General features: G+C 40.3%; 1 protein-coding gene across 5 annotated transcripts in view; it reads right to left on the minus strand.

Annotated features, from left to right (window-relative positions):
- Positions 1-2,116: 2,116 nt before the first annotated feature.
- Positions 2,117-21,120, minus strand: part of snphb (syntaphilin b) — a 30,443-nt gene continuing 11,439 nt past the window's right edge. Inside the window, exons 2-8 of one of the 5 annotated variants that reach the window (XM_036007806.1) lie at positions 20,938-21,069; positions 17,262-17,438; positions 10,877-11,056; positions 10,143-10,250; positions 9,458-9,607; positions 7,714-8,383; positions 2,117-7,659 (exon numbers count right to left, since the gene is read on the minus strand). In XM_036007806.1, the coding sequence (XP_035863699.1) occupies positions 6,367-7,659; positions 7,714-8,383; positions 9,458-9,607; positions 10,143-10,250; positions 10,877-11,056; positions 17,262-17,438; positions 20,938-20,987 (2,628 nt within the window). In that variant the 5' untranslated portion in view covers positions 20,988-21,069 and the 3' untranslated portion in view covers positions 2,117-6,366. Of the gene's footprint in view, positions 7,661-7,702; positions 8,384-9,457; positions 9,608-10,142; positions 10,251-10,876; positions 11,057-17,261; positions 17,439-20,937; positions 21,070-21,120 lie in introns of all 5 variants that reach the window. The other 4 variants (XM_036007805.1, XM_036007808.1, XM_036007807.1 and 1 more) reach the window with 4 other exon arrangements.

The following is a 21,120-nucleotide window of genomic DNA, read 5'->3' on the forward strand; positions in this document are numbered from 1 at the left end:
AGGATGTGATTATGTTCACCAGACCTTATTAGGGTCTAAGTAAGTGGAGGCATAAAGGTGTTAACACAGGCCTGTTAGCAACACCAGCATACATTAAATGTATAAAAGCAAAAGACAAAAAGCTATTGAACATGGTGCCCCCCCCAAAGAAATATAGTTTTAAATATAGAGAAAAACATTCATTCTTTTCTTGCACACACAAATTATTATTTTAACGCGTGCAAACAAGTTAAGAAGATAACTTGTGCACAAAAGTATTAAATGAAAACCTGTGTATCTTAGATACACAAGATATAATGGGTATGATGACGGAGGTTATCAACTTTCTTAACCCAGGTTTTTATGGAATGTGATTAACGCAAATAGCATTTTAGAGATTTAGTGTTTAGACAACATTAAAATGCGTTTTAACACAGTGTGGTTGTGTTAACACAATATATTTTTACGTGTCAATGCAACAAAAATTATGGAAGACTATATTAAGCAAAAAAACGGCTTATGACATTAAGTATACATGTGTTAACACATTTTACGCATACGCCAACAAGATATCTTGTGTGCACAAGATCCAAAGCACACAATATATATATATATATATATAAAAGAAAATATTCTTTCAGGGCATTGGGGGGGCTCTGTAAGACATTCACATACATGACCGCATAAGCAGCTGAAGTGTAGACTGTTGTGATTAGGGTTTGAGATGAGAGGTTTCCCTGGAAATCCAGAGTTCTCGCGAGAGTACAATTTGAATTTTCTCAGCGAGTCACTCTGGCATTGAGTAATGATGCTCATTAATTATGCCCTTATAGCCGAGCTGCACCAATCACATCGGTGTATCTGATATAGGCGGGCCAGAGGCGAGCTAAACAGATGACGACAGTTTAATCTACCAGTTAGCTCCGCTGGTAGCTAAGCATATGGGGCTCTGGATACATCACCCCGTGTATTGTTGTGATTGGTTGTTATCCATTTGCGTGCAGTGAGATTTTCAAATGCAACATTTTCATTACTCAATGCCAGACCCTTAATCTTTCGTATTTGGGTCTGGATTTCCAGGCTAGATGAGAGGCACAACAAGCCTGAATTCCTAAACCTGAACTTCTTAATACAGCATCACAAGTTCACTATATTAACCCTTTCCTTTCCTCCATCACCCTGTTTGTTACAATAGCCTGTTTTTAATGCCAGAAGCAGAGTTGGACTGACTGAAATCAGTTACAATGATGATATACAGTAGTTCTCATTCACATGACTTTCATCATTAGAGATTTCATTTCACAAAACATCAATACGTAGAGGAGGAGGCCGCCTCCCACCTGCTCCCTCACAGGATTATATGGCTTTTTCTAAAACATAAAATAGTTATAGCCTCCTAATCCACTTTAGCTAAACAGCTCACACAGTCAGGAGATGGTAACATAACTAGTGCACAACTCATGATAATGAGAATGATGTTCAAGTTATGGATGAGCAAAAGTGGAAGTGGAGAAGAGGCAGTCTTTTGTGTCTCTAAGGGATTCCTTCAAACCTTTTATGGATCACAATGCATTGATAACGGCTGCTGCTTTTGTGGACCCGTTAAATCGATGAAGTGAAAACCAAACAGACAGGGATTGCCATGATTGTCACTGACGTCTGACAATTACATAATTTGACCACGTAGCATAAACACTGCTTATTTTCTACCAGTGTGTTTTAACATCATTTAGACTTAAATGTCCATTTATTTTGTATGGCCTGTAGATACATATTGTGGTCAAATGTAGAGAGCTGAGATCAAAAGCTCTTATCATGGATGACATTCACAGAAATAATGGCATGGATCTACCTGAAATGTCTAGATTATCTTAGTTAAACCTGTTTCATCTTTGCCTTGAACATGATCAGCACTATGTCAAACTGAATTGACACTGCAGACCAACAGAACAATCAGTCAGAACTCAGTGGACATACAACACGTACACATACAATCTCAACTTCAAGTAATTGCTTAAATTCATAAAGTGAACAATAGTGCAAAATATGTCAACCAAATAGTAAAAAAAGAAAAGAAAAGATTCATGTTGCTTATTTCTTCACCAAAGAACTTAACAATTCAGTTGGCGTCAGACTCTTTTTTTTTTTTTTGCTGGTTGTGTCAGGGTGTTTCTTGATCCACGTAGTCCTCATGAGACAATCAGACAAATTTCGATTTGACAGTTGCAGTCGGCTTATTTGCCCTTATAACACATGGACTAAAATATCTGCACAAGATCAGCAACAAGAGGGAAATGCCATCAGGTGCCACTTTCATTAAAGTCCTTTGAAGAAACACACATTCACACAAAGTAAACACCCTGATCCTAAATGCGATTACAACCCAGATATCTTATTGATTTACATTTTGAGTGTTGACTAACACGTAGTACTCCATGTCTAGAAATGCTTTGCAGAATGATCCATTAAACAAGTCAAGTTGATGTATTCGCAGTGACTGACTAACTCTTGTACAGTGGACTTGAAATACACACTACCAGAGTGACAGTTAAACTACACCAAGAGAGCATTAAGTTAGCAGAAATATACAGCACAGAGCACAGACCGAGCACAACTCACTTCTTTCAGATCTACATCAAAGTGTCAAACTGAGCCAGTGAGTATCTACAGTACAAACAAGTGTCTGATCATTATATGACTTTCCTATTAGATTTGATGAATTGAAGACATTCCCTACGTGTGTTATGTGAAATGAAAGCGACCCAAATTGAGTTCAATTATTTTCAATAACTCAATAGTTCAGCTGATTTGGCTTCGACTGCAAGCTTCAGTGTACAAGGACCAACCGTATGACTGAGAACAGGGAAAAAAATCCACCTTAAAACAGAATGTACATGTTGTTCTATTCTCTCTCTCGTAGCCTGAAACCCAAGAACAAAGACTTCCAGCACGTAACTCCATGTAAAACCACAACTTGTCGTTTACACTTAGGTTGTGTACAAATTACACAAGATTTAATTGAATTAGTGAGCGTTAGCGGTGCTGGTAGATGGATAGGACAGAGCCAGGCTAGCTGTTTCCCCTGCTTCTAGTCTTTATGTTAAGCTAAGCTACAGAATACAGAGTTAGTACAGAGACGAGAGTGGTATTGATCTTCTCATCTACCTCGCGGTAAGAAAGCAATTAAGCACATTTATCCAAAATGGCAAACTATTCCTTTAATGGTTGAGAGAAACAGTGAAGGAGTAGAAACTATGTAAGCCGTGGCTGTAGAAGATAAAAAGAAAAGAAAATATGAGGTTTCCTTACAGTCATAAAATAAGTAGCATTTTCTGCTCAGTTGAATACATCTGTAAATATGAGGGATAATTAACTGGGGACCTTTACTGGGGAACAACTTTGGGGGATTCATTGAACTTTAGTTTGAGTTTTTCAGCTTTGTTTGATTTCTCGAGATATAATATAATCATCATCATCATCATCATCATCATCATCATCATCATCATCATCAATAATCTCAGGGTAGAAACACACCGAACACAGTGAGCTGGGTGGAGCCACCAGCTCCCATTCATTGCGAGAGGCGACAAAGCCCTCACAAGACCTGACTTTAGTAATGAGTTTTTGACTGTTCTGTTGTGTTGCTAACAGAATTGTGAAGACGGGCTATCCTGGGCTTCTTGGCATGCTGGTTGGTTGGGTGGAGGGAACTAAAAGAGCAGCTTCTATTGTGAAATCAACTTTAAAGATAGGAAAAATAGATGTTGATGTGTCCTTTGGGAGAGTGGAATTTAGAAGCAAAATCAAGCGATTGTCAGATGTTTCTATCTATCTATCCAATATGACAACAACCACGCTAAGACAGTTATTCATTTCCTGCACAATACAGTCTCTAATCTATATCCAAGAGTATTGACTGTGGTTGAAGTGTAGAATACTCATGTGGACAAAAAGTAATGGTAAGTAAGGGCCATTTCAGGCACTGGATCTGCCCTCCCTGTTTTCAGTCTCTAAGATGTTGAAGACTCAGAAAACAGTCAAAGGACACACATGTGAAGTCTGAATTAGGGTGGATTTTGCCTTAGTCACTGAGCAGTGTAGCTCATCCACTGCAGACAACGAGACCATTTGGTTACACTGAAACTGACTGATTTGGTTACACATTGACTCTTACACACACACACACACACACACACACACACACACACACACACACACACACACACACACACACACACACACACACACACACACACACACACACACACACACACACACACACCAGGCTTGTGCAAAATTCAGAATTTCAGAATTGGCCTCCATTCAATTCATGAATTGAAATTTGAATTGAATTGACTTCGCCCCACAGGAAGTTGAATTGGAATTGGAATGACAGGAAATGGAATTAAGTTCATGGCAATTCAAAGAAATTCCACACAGTCACACAACAGAAAGAATGTGTTGAATCTCACATACATTCAGTGTTAGGAAGGTTACTTTGGAAATGTAATTGCTTACTGTTATAAGTTACCCATTATAAATGTGGTTTGGATTACTTTATCAATGCAAAGCAATTTCCTTTTAATTTGATTAGTAACTAATTGAATTACACATTTTACCTCTGTAATACAACTAAATACAATTACATTAATTTTGTAATTTAATAACAATTTCATTACACGTAACTAGTCACTCCTCAACCCTGCATACATTTTGTTCCAAAATATAGATCACTCTTTAAGAGAACAAATATTTCTATTAATTCCACAATTGACAAGAATTGTTTTCTTGATTTACAATACTGTAAGTAATAAGTAAAAGGTGTGCTTGCATGCTTTTAAACACATATCATATCCAGTGTTGGGGGTAACTCCTTACGAAGTAATGCCATAATATAATCACATTTGGCTGTAACTGAGCAATGTAACACCTTCAGCATTAATGTAACACCTTCAGCTCACAACACTGTTGTGAGCTGAATGTGTTTAAGCTCTTTATGAGCTATATGCCTGGCTCTTGCTGTGTTGCGCTACAGTAATGTAATGAGTAATGAGTTACTATCCATAGAGAATAACAAGTAAGGTAATGCATTATGGTTGTTGTTTTTTTAAAGTGAATAATGTGTATTACAGGTTCTTGAGTAGTGACCCCAACACTGATGATATCAAATATCAGTAGCATAATACCATCAAGAGATGCTTTTCAAAATAAAAGACTGTCTGCCTGTTAATTTATTGAAGATGCCTTTTGAAATTTGAAGTAGCGTTGATGGAGCCACAGACTGGAGCACTGCAGTGCTTGCATATGGCTCTGTGGTTTCCAGGTGTTTGTGTTGGAATTGATTCTTCAAAATGAACTAGAACAGATGACCCTTTAGGCCTGCTATTATTTTCCATGTCGCTGTGATTCCAGGTGTCAAATCTATAAACGTTTGTAATCTGAAGTTGTAAGGGACTTCTGTAACTTAAAAAGTCCAGTATTGACCATCAAAGTGTGTAGAAAAGAAGCTTTCAAACAAATGTCCACCTCAAATTGTTTGGCAACCATTTTAAATACTTGGTTGAAGTAAAGCATTCTGGGAAATGCAGTCATGTTCCATCATGTTCCACAAAATTACAATTACAATTAATCAAACTTAATTATTTGTTCTGTGACTAGAGCTTTTAACATTCATTGCTGGGGGAACAACTTTCCTTTAAATATCTGTACAAGTAGTTCAAACTAATATCATTTATAGAATATGTAATGCACTCATATCTGACATATATTGTAAAGCTTCATTGTTAAACACTTCACTTAAATTATGAATTTTTATTGAATTGCAATTCCGCTTCCTTTAATTTAAATTCGAATTGTAATTCTAGATCCTGTTTTTGACATTTTAGGAGTCATTCTCAATTCAATTCTGAATTGTGCACAAGGCTGACACACACACACACACACACACACACACACACACACACACACACACACACACACACGTAGGTTGACAGATCAATGAACCTTTAACATTTCCCTGCATTTAAAAAGAAAAAAAACAATCAGTGTTAAACATCCAAGCATAGATCATTAATTTCAATCAGCTCATTCAGTTTTGCACAAGTCAGTAGTGTTAGTAGACATCTTGGTATCAACAGCAAGGACCAGTGGGTGAGAGACAATAAGGAGCAGACCAAACAGAACAGATTTTAATAGTCAGAGATCGTAGTCATAAATGCACATTTCCTGTTCCTGATGCTCCCCTCAGCTATTAACCTTGATGAGGAATGCAGGACAGCACGTTTTTCCTCTTCCTCTCCTCACACTACAGGTATCTTCCAACAAGCTAAGACCCATACAGGAGAGGCAGTAGTTAAGGACCACAGAGGTGCTAGACAGACTCTCCTGTTATATCTGTGATCCGCCCAGGTCACCCCCGCCTGCAGGGTAATGCCTCAACCCCCCTCCCCGGCGCAGTGAGTGGAGCGCCACAGTGCAACAGCCTCGCAACAGCGAGCCTATATGATACATGGGCTGTCCGGCACGGATTGGGCCACGGCAGAACCACGCCACTGTTGGCACCACAGGGATGGCCACTGCCAGCAGATCAACCAGGAAGTGACGACTCCAGTAGCTTTTCTCAATTGTCCCAGAGCTGGTTGAATCTCCCTCCTCTGCTGTGGCGCCCCCTGTGGCGCCTTGTTCTTTAGTTTCATCTTCATCATCATCATTCTCATCATGCAACTCCACTACAGTGACACCAGCTATCTCCTCATGGGAAGTAGATCTCCTCGGCTGGGAGGTGTGAGGCTGTTCTACGTCTGGCGAGAATCCTGGGCTACCTGGACTCAGCTCTGCTGTCTCTACCTGGGTCGATCCTGCTGATAAACTAACTTCTTGCTGCCTGTCTTCCATGCTGAGGTTTTCCAGCGTCCCACCCTGTCTGCCTTCTCCACAGCATCCTCCAAACTGAAGCTCACACTGCGTCCCTGCTGACGTCTCTGCAAAATCGCAGGGTTTTCCTGGTGCTACCTCGTCTGCTGCACTCTGAACTTCCGCCTCATTCGCTCCCTCTGAGCCCATTTGCATCTGCTGCTCTTCTTCTGCCAAGCTAATCACTGATGTTTCCTCCTGCTGCTCCATTGCTGCAGCTTCCTTCTCTTCCTTCTCTTTCTCCTGCTTTTCCTCTTCCTCCCCATATAGAGGACTTTCCATGGAACATGCCACAGTGGCGGACCGTGGTAAGGGAGGGACCAGAGGAGTTTTAGTGACCAGGATCGGCTCTGTGGCTGTACTCATCATCGTTGCTGTGGTTACTGAAGTTGTGGTGGTGATGGAGTCCAGCTCCTCCTCCCCCTCATCAGACATCCAGGTAGAGGTGGGGCTGCAGGCCTGGGAGCGGAAAGTGCGTTGCTCCGCAATGGTATCTAGATCAGAGGGGTAACCTGCCGGGCAGCTTTCGGTCTGAATGCCTGTCTCCCGCAAGGGGTGCAGGTAGAGGTGGTGGTGGGATAGGCAGGGATGGCTCATACAGCCCACTCCACCTAGGCCACAACGAAGGGGCGCTAGCCGCTCACCTGTGCACAGCTTGTCATAGGTGGAGGAGTGTGGCATGGTGTGGGGCATAGAGTGGGACAAATTGTGAGGGAAAGAATGAGGTAAGGTATGGGAGTAAGTGTGGGGCAGAGAGTGGGGCAGAGAGCTACTAGGCAGAGAGTGGGACAGAGAGCTACTAGGCAGAGAGTGGGGCAGAGAATGGGGCAGAGAATGGGAAAAGGTCTGTGCGTAGGAGTTGAGTAAAGATGCTGTTTCCTCAGAGAGGAAGGCTGCCTCCAGCAGGAGGTCGGTCTGACTGGGGACGCTGCTCTCCCCACAGCACACAAAGCCGCTGTCCTGGGTGCCGTCACCTGATAGACAAGGAAAGTCCAGGCCATTGCCGTTCCGGTCCGCAAGTGCCTGATCACTCAGCTTAGTGTAAGTGGAGCTCCGGGTCAGAGAACGGGCTGGCGAAGCATCGCAGGAGCAAGACCCCCTCCCTCCTACTACAGGTTTGGGTATTCCCCCTGGACTTTCCCCTGATACCGATGCTGGTGCCGAACCTCCAACACGGGTCCGAAAGCCAGGAATGCCTTCCCCCTCCTTGGCTAATCCAGCCTGGGCTAGGTCCATGCTCAGCAAAAGGTTCTCAAGCTTGTGGTTCTGAGTGTTGATGTCCTGAAAGTACTTCTGGACCCCTATGTCCCCGCTGAGCCCCCCAGCATCACTGAGACTGGCGCGAACAGTGTCCACAGCCTGTTTAAGCTGCTGGATCTCCTGACGCGCCTCCTTCAGGGCCAGCTGAGCCTCAACACGGTGACATTCCTCCTCAACCCAGTCCTCCTGCATCCTGTAAAGCTGGCCTCTCAGCTCATCTATCTCTGTGTCCCTGAGAGGGGAGGAAATGGAGAGGAGAAAAGAGAGAAAGAAAGAACGGAAGAGAAGAGAAGGGGAGAGAACAAAATAATTATGAGGATTCAGATATTAGGCCTAGTGTAAAGTGGGATTTATGCTTCTGCGGAGGCTCCATGCAGAACTTTCACCATAGCCTACATAAGTGGCCTGAAGTTTATACTTCGGACGTAATGTCCGTATCTCCACGCACCTAGGTACCAGTGGTGTAGTCTACGTGATACGCAGTATACCCACTAAGAAAGCTCCAGGATTTCCATATACCCACTTAAAAATGCCCAATGACACACAACAACATACTTTCCATTATAATTTTGATATATTTTAAATTGTCATCTGTTTTTTTCCTTCTTCACATAGGCTAAATGAAGGTATTTCCACCATAAATTGGTGCATAAAAGTGTATCTGAATACAGGAAATTAAGTTGTTGATGCTCAAAACTTCCCTCGGGGAGGACACCCAGACCCCCCCACCATGGTATGCCCCCCCCATTTGTATTGGTTGTTGGTCTCAGCGGTGTCTGTTAGCAGTTAACTCGCTCGTTAGCCGCAGAACCGCAGCAGCATGCAGGCAGAGCGAGCAGCCGCCAGCTGTTGATCCATGCAGGACTTCACCGTGAGCGGACTGTTTAGAGACGATGTGACCGGCAGGTAACGTTAACTGGTCCCTATACGCAAATATCATAAATGATAGGGAACCCAGCAACGGCGATGATGAGCTTTTCCTCCTTTTTCTCGGAACTAATGTTTTTGTAGGAACGAAAGTTTACATCGTATGTTTCTCTGGAATCAGCCAGCGTGAAGGACGTCTATATTCCGATTGGTTGCCGCTGCTTTCCGCTGAACCGTGTCATAGCTAATTCCCATAAAGTTGACCTACTTTCAACTTTCTGATTGACGCTCTGGTCGCTCAAAACGCCCAAAACGTGACGCCGACAGATTTGATGCTCTTTGCAGCTGAGAGAAGCCAGCTTCCATTGAAAATTAATGACTTCCGGTATCTTTAGAAGCTCAAGTCGGCAGCGGTGTGTATGTACAGTAAGCATCTCACCTGTCTTGTAGAGTGTTGATGGTTTCCTTCAGCCTGGCCCGCAGGTGTCGGATACACACCTCTTTCTGCTGCAGTGGTGTGAGGTACTGCTCTGGTGGAGGGGGCCGGATGCCATGGTTGTCCGTACATGACGTGTACTTCTGATGACGTCTAGGACAATCATACGAAAGGAGTTTTTCTTTAGAACTGATTACACTTCAGTGACCTTTATTTTAGTTTTTTGATGTCTTGTAGGTAGGGCTGGTAATTGAAAAATTTACAGTGTTTTTTTAGAACTTGCTTAAACAGCTACTTCCTGTCTGTGATGAGATAAAACTGGACTGTAAGACCAAAACAATGAGTCGGGTGATAATTCTCTGCCGGTTTGTCACTAAGTCCTTTTACATAACATATACTTGTTTGATCCACTATTATTATAAAATGATTTATCAGAGCAGCTTTAAAAGACTGAAAATGTACTTAGGACACTTATAGGAAATCAAGTGGGGTAAATCATTTTACAATAAAACAGCTAGAGAATGTAAATACACGTATTAGTTCTGATTTTCACCGATGTGAGGAAAGTGTGCAAAGTTTTAATTTCTATTTGTAACTTTGGTTTGAAAGGAGTGCAATCAATCCTTCTATGGAGTATATTAGACAAGAGCACTTTACTGATCAGACCATGCAGTTTCTGATGTCTTACCCTTTGGTGGGGCTGCAGTCGCTGCCTTTGCAAGAGCCTGAGTTGCTGCTGTTGCTAAGGGAGGTGTTGCCATGGGGATCTCTATTACTAGGCGCGGCCGGGGTCCGCCTGGTCCAAAGTTAGAGGAAACATGTTAACCTGTTCCTGCAACACCATGAAACCACACTCCAAACAACAAGGTGACAGTGGATTCTGTGAGCTGTTGAGCAAAAACATTGTGAACAATTGTTCAAAATCACAAATCAAAGAAGACACGAATGGAGCACACGTCAATCCAGGTCCACTAACATGCCAATACAACACCGCAATGCACAAATATACACAGACACATTATGAATACAGAGGCCAAAGTTACTGCCAACAGACAACAGTTCTGCCTTAGAAACAAGGACACACACTCATTTGGGCAATGACAGTGATGCAGCAGTTTTTTTAAAAAAAAGGAAATGTGCTCTGCAAAGATGAAAACCAAAGCAAGAATCCAAAGGAATTAGGAAGTCAATGCAGGAAGCATTCCTCAAAAGAAATAACATGAGGATAGCTTTCACTAAAGAGTATAAAAAAGAGGACAAACAAAGAGAAAAGAATAAGGGAGTAACAGGTCAGACTAGACATGATGCTGTGGAAACAATTCTGTCAGAAAAACATTCAACACAGTGCAAAGGCTCTCATCATTCCCATGCTTGAAAAAGTCAACACTGATCGTGAGGAAAGAAGAGGGACTCAGAACAGACCGACAACGAGGGGTCGAGGGAGAGTTCGTTGAACGGCTGTGGCGATCTGGAGACTTGGTGGCAGCGTATCCTTTAGTCGGTGACTTGTTCGATGCGTAGCCTTTAGTCGGGCGCATTGAGACCATATAGCCTGTCTCCATAGGAACGTAGTCTAGCTCTATGAACCTGCAGTAGTCAAACCTGACCAGGCAGAGACAACAGGGTGTCAAATCACAGAGGACGGCAGAGGACCACACCGGACTGATACAATGTGCATGCTTCAAATGTATGCACACTATTGAGGTGAGACAAAGCTGTTTTAGGATTCTCCTAATTCATTCAGAACCTGAGATGCAGGTCGTTGCTAAATAGCAACAAGCACTCAAACACTGATGGGGCCCAAGAGAGGTGGCTCTCTAAAAGCTTTACCAAAGGAAAGGCAGATAGCTCTGCTTTAATCGTTTAGGCTGCTCTCCTTGGCTTCCCATGTGAAACGTCTATGTGAAGTCATTTGCAGCTATGAAGCGTTTACTGGCACAGAACATAAGCTAACACTAAGAGATACAGTGTTCTGAGACTCTAATGATTAGAGAAGCAGCGGCAACAGCATTAGCATTATTCATAAGAGACTCATCATCCAGAGGATTTCACTCCAAACAAGCTTTCACACAAATGTCTCTACACACAGCCGATGTGCTTTGAAACATTTGGGGGATCTCAAAGACATAATCGAGCAGAAATTCGACCTCTGACACATCTGATATACAAATCAAAAGATTGTCAGAACATGACAATATAATCTCTCTTATCACAACAAGTTAATTTCCTTGCTAATATCTGGGTAGACTTTTAGAAGGACAGAAAGGTTTGTTCAATTGTCAAAATGGTGTCAGATTTACCCAGCTGTGAAATGTTAAAGACCAATCCAACCCCTTTGGACTATCCAACATCCCTGCTAGTCTCTCTCTCCACGCTCTACGCCAGTCTGTAGAGTAACCGCTGCTAAAAATTAACTTCCCTCCTCAGCCTATAATATAAACAACATCATCCTGCACTATGAGGCCAGATTATCATCTATAATTTATAACAACAATTTGGAATATATGCTTATTTGCTCTTGTGCCGAGAGTGGGATGTTGTATGTAAAGCCAGAGCCAGGAGGTGATTAGCTTAGCTTAGCATAAAAACTGGAAGAAGTTAGCTTCACTCATTCCAAAGTGAGGTTGGCAGGCGACTCGTGGAGAATCCAGGATGTCACCACAGCCCAGGAGAGACAGAAAGACAGAGCACTGTAGACGTTTGTAGACAGCAGAGATTCCAGCTAAAATGTTGCTGGGGAATATTATGGATCACTTTGTTAAAATCACGAAGGTTTCGATGTCTAATAAAGTGCTGTAGTGGTTGCCAGTTTGTCTGTCAGAAGTGCTCAATGAGGCGTTATTATGCAACCCATGCAACTTCTAGGCAAGCCCCGCCCTTCAATAGCATTCACACACTACTACTGGCCAGGCGTCCATGCTTTTGCAAGGTAACGTAACCCGATTTGTTCAGGTCCTATCCCCTGACCAATCGGCTATCCTAACCTTAACCACTCGAGGTCAATGCCTAAACCCAACCAATCGAGCTGCTTTGTAGGGCGGGACTTGCCTAGAAGTTACGTGGGATCCATAATAACACCTCAATGAGAGATTATATTGTGGAACAATGGCTAACCAGGATGTGATGTCAGGACTTTGTCCTTTCTATAGTTTCAACACTTGCAGTAATTCCCCCTTTTCTGTGTTCATTAGAGAGCTTTAGCAGTGCAGATGGATTTTCTAGCTTTTGAGTGAACTGTTTCCTACAGTGCCTACAGTCTTTAAGCTAAGCTAAGTAGCATGCTGACTCTAACTTCATGCTTGACATTCAAACAAAAATAGAGTGGTATTGATCTTCTCATCTAACTCTTAGCAAGAGCATTTCCTAAAATGCCAAACTAATCCATGTCAGGCAATGGACATTTTTGCAAAAATACCCTTAGAGACCATGTAAAGCCACACATATCGTAAATAATAAGGTTAAAAAAAGTCAAATAATCATATTTTCACCTTTAACCATTGCTACCATCCTGCTAAAGAAAATAAAGTTGAGTATCATAGAATAGTTACATCAGTAGTAGCCAGGAGAAGGAAGGGTGATCTGTGATGGGCAACTTCTAAATAAATTAAAGAAATTGTAAATGTTTTATAATCAGTGATATAATACGTCACATAGCGAATGTTGTAATGACCTCTTACTTTAAAGAACATGACTGTTGCCCAATCACTGGCCTCCACAGGGGGAGGAGGGGACAAGCAGGACCAATCGGAGCAGCCGTGAGGGATTTTCACACAGGACCCGATAACTCCACACCACCGTAGTGGCTACATTTGACTACATCTATTTATTTTTTTTGGGCTACCCCAACCTTCCCAAGCTTCTAGCAGGAGTTGTGCTGCTGAGTAAACGTGTCCTGTGTGATACAATAAGGGAGGAGGCCAGATATTGACTACTGGGTATTTCTTTGAAGATCAATATATGACAAAAGCCAAGACGGAACAGAAACAGGCAGAGGGAAGCAGCTGAAGCGGTGAGCCTGGAGGGGACAGTACAACAGTGTTTCAGGTCTGTCAGTCTGTCCCATCCATCTGCTGAGATGGAACATGTGTCTGGGCTGTGGGTGCTGGGTGACAGTCTGCTGGAGGCAGTTGTGGGGAGGCTGCAGGAGTCGAGTGTAGTAGTGGGTGAAGTACATAAATATTCCTTTATGCTGTGGTTTGTTCCTGGTAGAGACAGAGACTTCTTTTCAAGAAGCTGAAATCATTTTAGATTTCCAGCCATTTCTCCTTTTTAAATAAACCAAAAAAGTACATTCGTATTTCAGGGAATGTCAGCGTCTCACCAACATTCTGCTGTCGAACTGGTTAGTGTTCGTAAACAGGGTGCTGTTGATTGAGCGGCTGTGGTGAACCAGTGATCACATGTGGTCACAGTTTGCTTCAAAAGCACAATGACAGCGCAGTTTCTACCGTGCATGTAGCTTCTAAACACAACTTCATGCTACGAAAAATGACATGGAACATGGACCAAATGATGTTACAAATTCTGGTGTACAAATTTACCAAAGACTGGAAAAATAGTGAACGTAGCAGCAGTGATGTCATCAAAGGTTTTTATGCCTTTTTTCGACATACAATAATATAACTTTTTTTTCAACATACTATACTATGGCTTTTTTTATCACTTTTTCGACATACGCTATGACTTTAAGTGGCTTTTTCTGACATACTAATGCGATAAATCGCGATTAAATATTTTAATCGTTTGACAGCACTACTTTTTACATGACTTTTTTCGACATGCTATACTATGACATGTTAGTGGCTTTTTTGACATACTAAGCTACGATTGTTTTCAACCTACTTAATGGATGGCACAGTGGCCTAGTGGTTAGCACTGAAGCAAATACCAGCAGCAATTAGGCAGTGCAGACTTTGATCCTTGGTTCAATACCAGGTCTGGGCTGATTATTTTTGTGTGGAGTTTGCAAGTTCTTCTCGACTTTCTTTGACATAATACGCTATGGCTTTATTATCACTTCTTTCGACATACTATACTATGACTTTTTTGGACATACTATGGTATGACTTTTTTCGACATGCTATACTTTGATTTTTTTTATCACTTTTTTCGACATACTATATTTGACTTTTATCGACATTAAGTACTAAGACTTTTTTTATCACTTTTTTCAACATACTACACTATGACTTTTTAATGGCTTTTTCAACATACTATTCTATTACTTTTTTATCACTTTTTTTCGACATACTATACTATGAGTTTTTTATCACTTTTTTTTCTCGACATACTATACTATGAGTTTTTTATCACTTTTTTTCGACATACTATACTATGACTTTTTACAACATGCTATACTAAGACTTCTTTAACAGGTTTTTCGACATACTATACTATGACATGCTATTCTATGACTTTTTTTATCACTTTTTTCGACATACTATGCTATGACTTTTTTCAACATACTATACTATGACTTTTTTTGACATACTATACTATAACTTTTTATCGACATATTACTCTATGACTTTTTTTGACATACTTAGTATAACGTTTTTCGACATACTATGCTATGACTTTTTTCAACATACTATACTATGACTTTTTTTGACATACTTACTATAACTTTTTTCGACATACTATACTATGACTTTTTTTTATCACTTTTTTCAACATACTATACCATGACATTTCAGTGGCTGTTTTTGACATACTGTGCTATGACTGTTTTCAACATATTTAAGGTTTGGTACAGTGGCCTAGTGGTTAGCACTGAAGCAAATTATAGCAGCAAGTAGGCAGTGCAAACTTTGACCCTTGGTTCAATACCCAGTCTGGGCTGATTTGTTTTGTGTGGAGTTGTTTGCATGTTCTTCTCAACTTGTTTTTGACATACTCTACTATGGCTCTTTTATCACTTTTTTCAACACACTATACTATGACTTGACTTTTTTCTAACCTTTCTCGACATACTATACTAAGACTTTTTTCGACATACTATACTATGACTTTTTTTTATCACTTTTTTTCAACATACTATGACTTTTTTCAACATACTATACTATGACTTTTTTTTATCACTTTTTTCAACATACTATACCATGACTTTTTTCGACATACTATACTATGAGTTTTTTATAACTTTTCTCGACATACTACACTATGACTTTTTATCAATTTTTTTTGAGGTACCAAACTATCACTTTATTATCACTTTTTCCGACATACTATACTATTACTTTTTCTGACATGCTATACTATGACTTTTTTATCTTTTTTCAACATACTATACCATGATATTTCAGTGGCTATTTTTGACATACTATGCTACGATTGTTTTCAACATATTTAATAGATGGTACAGTGGCCTAGTGATAGCACTGAATTGATTTACAGCAGCAAGTAGGCAGTGCAAACTTTGACCCTTGGTTCAATACCCGGTCCAGGCAGATTCTTTTTGTGTGGAGTTTGCATGTTCTTCTCAACTTTTTTTGACATGCTATGCTATGGCTCTTTTATCACTTTTTTTCGACATACCATACTATGACTTATTTATAACTTTTCTTGACATACTATACTATGACTTTTTTCAAAATACTATACTATGACTTATTTATAACTTTTCTTGACATACTATACTATGATTTTTTTCAACATACTATACTATGACTTATTTATAACTTTTCTTGACATACTATACTATGACTTTTTTCAACATACTATACTATGACTTTTTTATAACTTTTCTTGACATACTATACAGTGACCTTTTTTTCGACATGTTATACTAAGACTTTTTTCAGTATACTATACTAAGACTTTTTTATCACTTTTTTCAGTATACTATACTAAGACTTTTTTATCACTTTTTTCGACATACTATACTGTGACCTTTTCGATGTACTATACTATGACACTATTTATCACTTTTTTCGACATACTAGATAGATAGAGTAGATCTTCTGGACCACACTATAACTACAAAGACCCAACAATTCCAACAATTCACCCAAGAGCGAGCATTTATTGCAATAACTGTACTTAGAGCTGTCTACTTGTGATCCGATCTCTCAACATTTTAACACCAGGTCAAAACGGGGCTTCTCTCTACAATCTATAGGTCTATATGTTGATCTCTGTCTGCTGTAAAGAAATAGTGGCGCAGATAGGCAAACCATTTGAACCCCTATCATTTCTTACTCTTATTTTGCATCCTTCATCCCTTTCCAACTTTTTTATTATTTTTTATTTATACTGCTTTAGCTGCTTTCCATGCTTAATCAAGTCTTATTTACGGATCCATACTTAATTCTAGCCTAAACATGTTCCACATCTTTCATTCATTAGGAGTTTTATATAAAGATATAATGCAGGTTGAAGGCACTTCTGCATTGGCTTCACTTTTTAGACCCGGAAGCTTCGTCCATTATTTTTTACAGTCTGTTTGAGTCTATGAAATTTACTTACTGACTCTATTAATTTACACGTCAGTGATGCATTCAGTGCACATCCATGTTTTTTCCTGCCAGGGCATCAATAGACCTGAAGGTGATGTGACACAATTACACATACACACACAAGTCTGTGCTGTTTGCTGTTGTTGATGCCAACATCTAAGCTGCATGTGAACACTGAGAGCTCCAGTTGGGATCTCAGTGTTGTTATCATATCATATCATGAAAAACGTGGCTAAGTGAGACAGGTAGCATACATGTTGCCTGTGTGCTCGGTTTTAGTGGCTACAATGCATGCCGGAGCTACAGCTACGTAGCATGCTCTCTGAGACTGAAACTGAAGTGAGTCTCACGCAGGGGGCGCTGGCACAGGAATGGCCACCGGTGCCGTGGCCGCTGGCACAGCCGTCCCCTTCCCTGTCCCTGTCCCTGTCCCCGACCCCAATGCCGGCTTGGGCACCGGGACGGGCGAGGACGCCAGTATTTGCTGCAAGCGGCGTTTGGGCTGCAACGCCTTCAGTGGGTTGAATCTGAGGAAAAGAGACGAGAGAAAGGAGGACACCACAGCTGCAGATTGAACCGCTACATATATACGTTTGAATAATGTATGACCATACCATTAAAACCACTACAACCGCTAACAAGACGTCTTGGCTTCAGTTTAGGAGTGCATTTATCTGTCTGTGATTATCTGTCATAAATATATGCCTTGAAACATCTGGATGAGACTACTGATTAAAACACTTTAAAATCACGTTTAGTATAAATTGATTTTTGGCAATATGCAGTACATTGACCTATACTTAACTGGTGATTCTTCAGATCATCAGCCAATATTAATGCCAAATAGGCTCTCCATATTTTTAAGGATGTCCTGCCTCTTAGACTGTAAACCTAGTTTACCTACGGGTACCAATAAAGTAATCTGAACCTGAAAGTGGTGACTGTGTAAAACTGGAGCACAGATGTAAATCAATGCAGAACAATCATATTGTATACATTAGGTATGAGACATACATCCTGTATACAACATTATTGCAGAGTTGAGAACATTTAGTCTGCGGCTTAATGGATGTGGAAAAAGTCTTCACTGTTTCCTGTGGAAAACAAAACCTCAGTAACACAGCCTTATTTTAACCTGTGTCCAGTAAACAGGCCACGGAAGCTGCTGGAGCTGTAGGAGAAAACATCAATATCGTCAATAAACTGTGATCAGGTTCTAGTAAACTAGCTGTTCACTGGTCATTGTGCAGGAAGAAGCTGAATGCATCTAGTTTATTTGAAGTCCATCTTGTCACTAACACCACAGCTCCTCCATCAGGATCATCAGAGCTTAATGACAAAAAAAGTACAGAAACATTTTGGGGTAATATGCTGACACGTTCATAAAAAAGAAAGACAGAGCTGAGTAAGAGTTGAGGGTACCACTGGCACCTTCTAAAATGGCACCTTTTACAGAGGAATTTAAGGTTGTAAATCATTTTATTAATGTTAAAAAAATAATAATAATTTAATAATGCTTTAATTTGAAGAACTTTTGGGTTGCCAGGTTGTGAAACCTCTCTCTGCCTTTTGAGTCATTAATAGTAAAGCTATTAATAAAGTTGATAATAAAGGATAAGGAGTATATCACTTTTGTGTTTTATGTTTTTATGATTTATGATTATTTATTTCATTGTTTTTCTGAAAAGCACATTGTAACATTGTAAAGTGCTATAGAAATAATGTTTCTTCTTCTTCTTCTTATTATAATACGCCAAGCAGGCTGCAGATATATATATATATTATATATATGTATGTATATATGTATGTATGTATGTATGTATGTATATATATATATATATGTAGGCTATATATATATATATATATATATATATATATATATATATATACACTGTATTCTTGTATTGTATTTAATGTGAAACTGTATGTTGTCTTGCACGCCTACACTTTTCTTAACCAGGTCGCCGTTGCAAATGAGAACATGTTCTCAGCGGCCTACCTGGTTAAATAAAGGTTAAACAAATCAAAAAAATATGAATACGTCATTAATATCAAGGGTCATAGGTTTCTTACTTTCTATACAGCCCACAGCAAAACATGTCTGTCATTAGTAATGCTATTAAGTTGTTAGTAACTTTGCTCCACATGCTGTGCAGCACTTTTCTGGAAGGTCAGCCTATTGGAGCAGTCTCTCTCATAAAGTGAAAAGGTAAAGAGTCAAAGCAAGTGTCCTGCTGGAGGGGGATAAACACCAGCCAGGGAGGTTCTTCCCAACCTGGCAACGCAACATTTGTTTTAATATATGGCTAATACCTGCTCAACAAAGCTTTAGTAAATGGTTTGTTACCATTAATAAAGGAAGTGGCTACAACTCATAAACCCTTTATAACAGGCCAATAATTAGAAAGTGTTACAGAGTTGGGTAAAAGTTCTTAAAACAGCTGGTTCAACTGGAGGAAAGCTGTGCTCAGAAAGTGTTACAAATAATTATGCTGCACAAACATACACAGAGCACATACAGTATTTTTGTTTTTAAAAAGATCATGTCACAAGGTTGCATTGTTAATCTGACAGGGAGCAACATAACTGAGCTACAGAAAACATGCATGCACGCACGCACACACACACACACACACACACACACACACACACACACACACACACACACACACACACACACACACACACACACACAGGTTGATGAAAGGAAGAGAAAATGTAAATAAGGATAATATTAATAGAACAGAATAGAATAAGGATGTATTAATACATGTGCGTCATTAGTGCAGCTCCAGCTGGGCCTCGTGCTGGAGAAAACATCTGGGCCTGTATTTATCAAGCCTCTCAGAATCCCTTCTAGGAATCACACTGACAGTTAACCTACCACTATAAACACTCCTACTTTAGGGTGAGACTCTCAGTGAGTGTAACGTATGAAGCATCCTACACGGACTTTCAGCAAGGAAAAGGACTCCTCCGAAGAGAGGGAGAGAGTGACACAGCTGTATTACGACACACTCACCCGCAAAAGAGAAATGATTATGTATTGTAGTTTTAATGACACTTGCTGTTTAAGATACTAGACAATGGTACACTTCCAAATGCAGAAAATATCAACATTTTATGTGTATGTGAGTTATGTGTACAGGTAAATATGGGTTACTCAGTCAGTTAGTCATAATGATATTTGACACTTGTATTGTAGACTGTATCTAAATAAAAAGCCACTCATATAGTTGAAGAAATGTATACAAATTAAAAATAGCAGGCAACTTCACTTGGCTGCGTGACATATCCTCATATCTATATTAGTGCTGCATCTTGAATATATTGTGCAGTATTGTGCGAGCAGCAGGGATGTTGCAAAGCCTCTGTGCACTGTGAGGAACATGGAGTGTTCTCTTTCACTGTTCAACAACACTCCCTGTTACCTTACAGGTTATTTCTTTAATGTTACCTAATCTTAGGTAACAATATGAACAATATGAAGCAGCTTGTAGAAAATGGAATGAATGTGTGTATTATGGATTACTTTTATTTATTACTGCTGTAAATGTGGTTATTACAGATCCAAATCATCACTGCTCCAAAACTACATTTTCTGTGTTGCTGTGAGTTTGGGAGGACCTCTGTGTCATATTTTGCATTTTGCATGAGGTCAGTCACAAAAATTATATTTTTTAAGTTGTTGACAAAACTGTATCTGTTTATAAGCTCATTATTGAATGTCTCTCCTCCCTCTCCTCCCACAGAGCAGTGACTCCTAAATATCAGCAGAGTCATTTCCACAGTTTAGAAACTTGATAAAAATGGTTTTACTCCTAGTCCCAAAAGTGGGACCAAAGTTGCATCACTCTAAGAATCTTTGGCCAGTTGGGAGTGATTTCCTACTCTGAGATGCTTAATCAAAACAGGCCCTGGTCCCCTCCTGGAGGTCAACACTTTTCTTTCCTAGAGATGCTTATTTTCAACTGTGGCTATCTTACTGAATACCCAAACAATGACAGGACCTTATTGGCTACCTACCGGCGAGAGCCCAACGCAGACCTCCGATTGGCTGGAGCAGGGGCAGACATAGGGCCAGACAGCCTCTTGTGCAACCTTCAGCTTGTTCTGTCCTCACTTTGTCTCGCTGTTCTTCAGCTCCACACTGAGAGCCTGGAGGGAAACACAGACATGACCGTGAGTGACCACACACACACGCACGCA

Source organism: Sander lucioperca, chromosome 12, assembly GCF_008315115.2.
Source record: "Sander lucioperca isolate FBNREF2018 chromosome 12, SLUC_FBN_1.2, whole genome shotgun sequence".
Lineage (NCBI taxonomy): Eukaryota > Metazoa > Chordata > Actinopteri > Perciformes > Percidae > Sander > Sander lucioperca.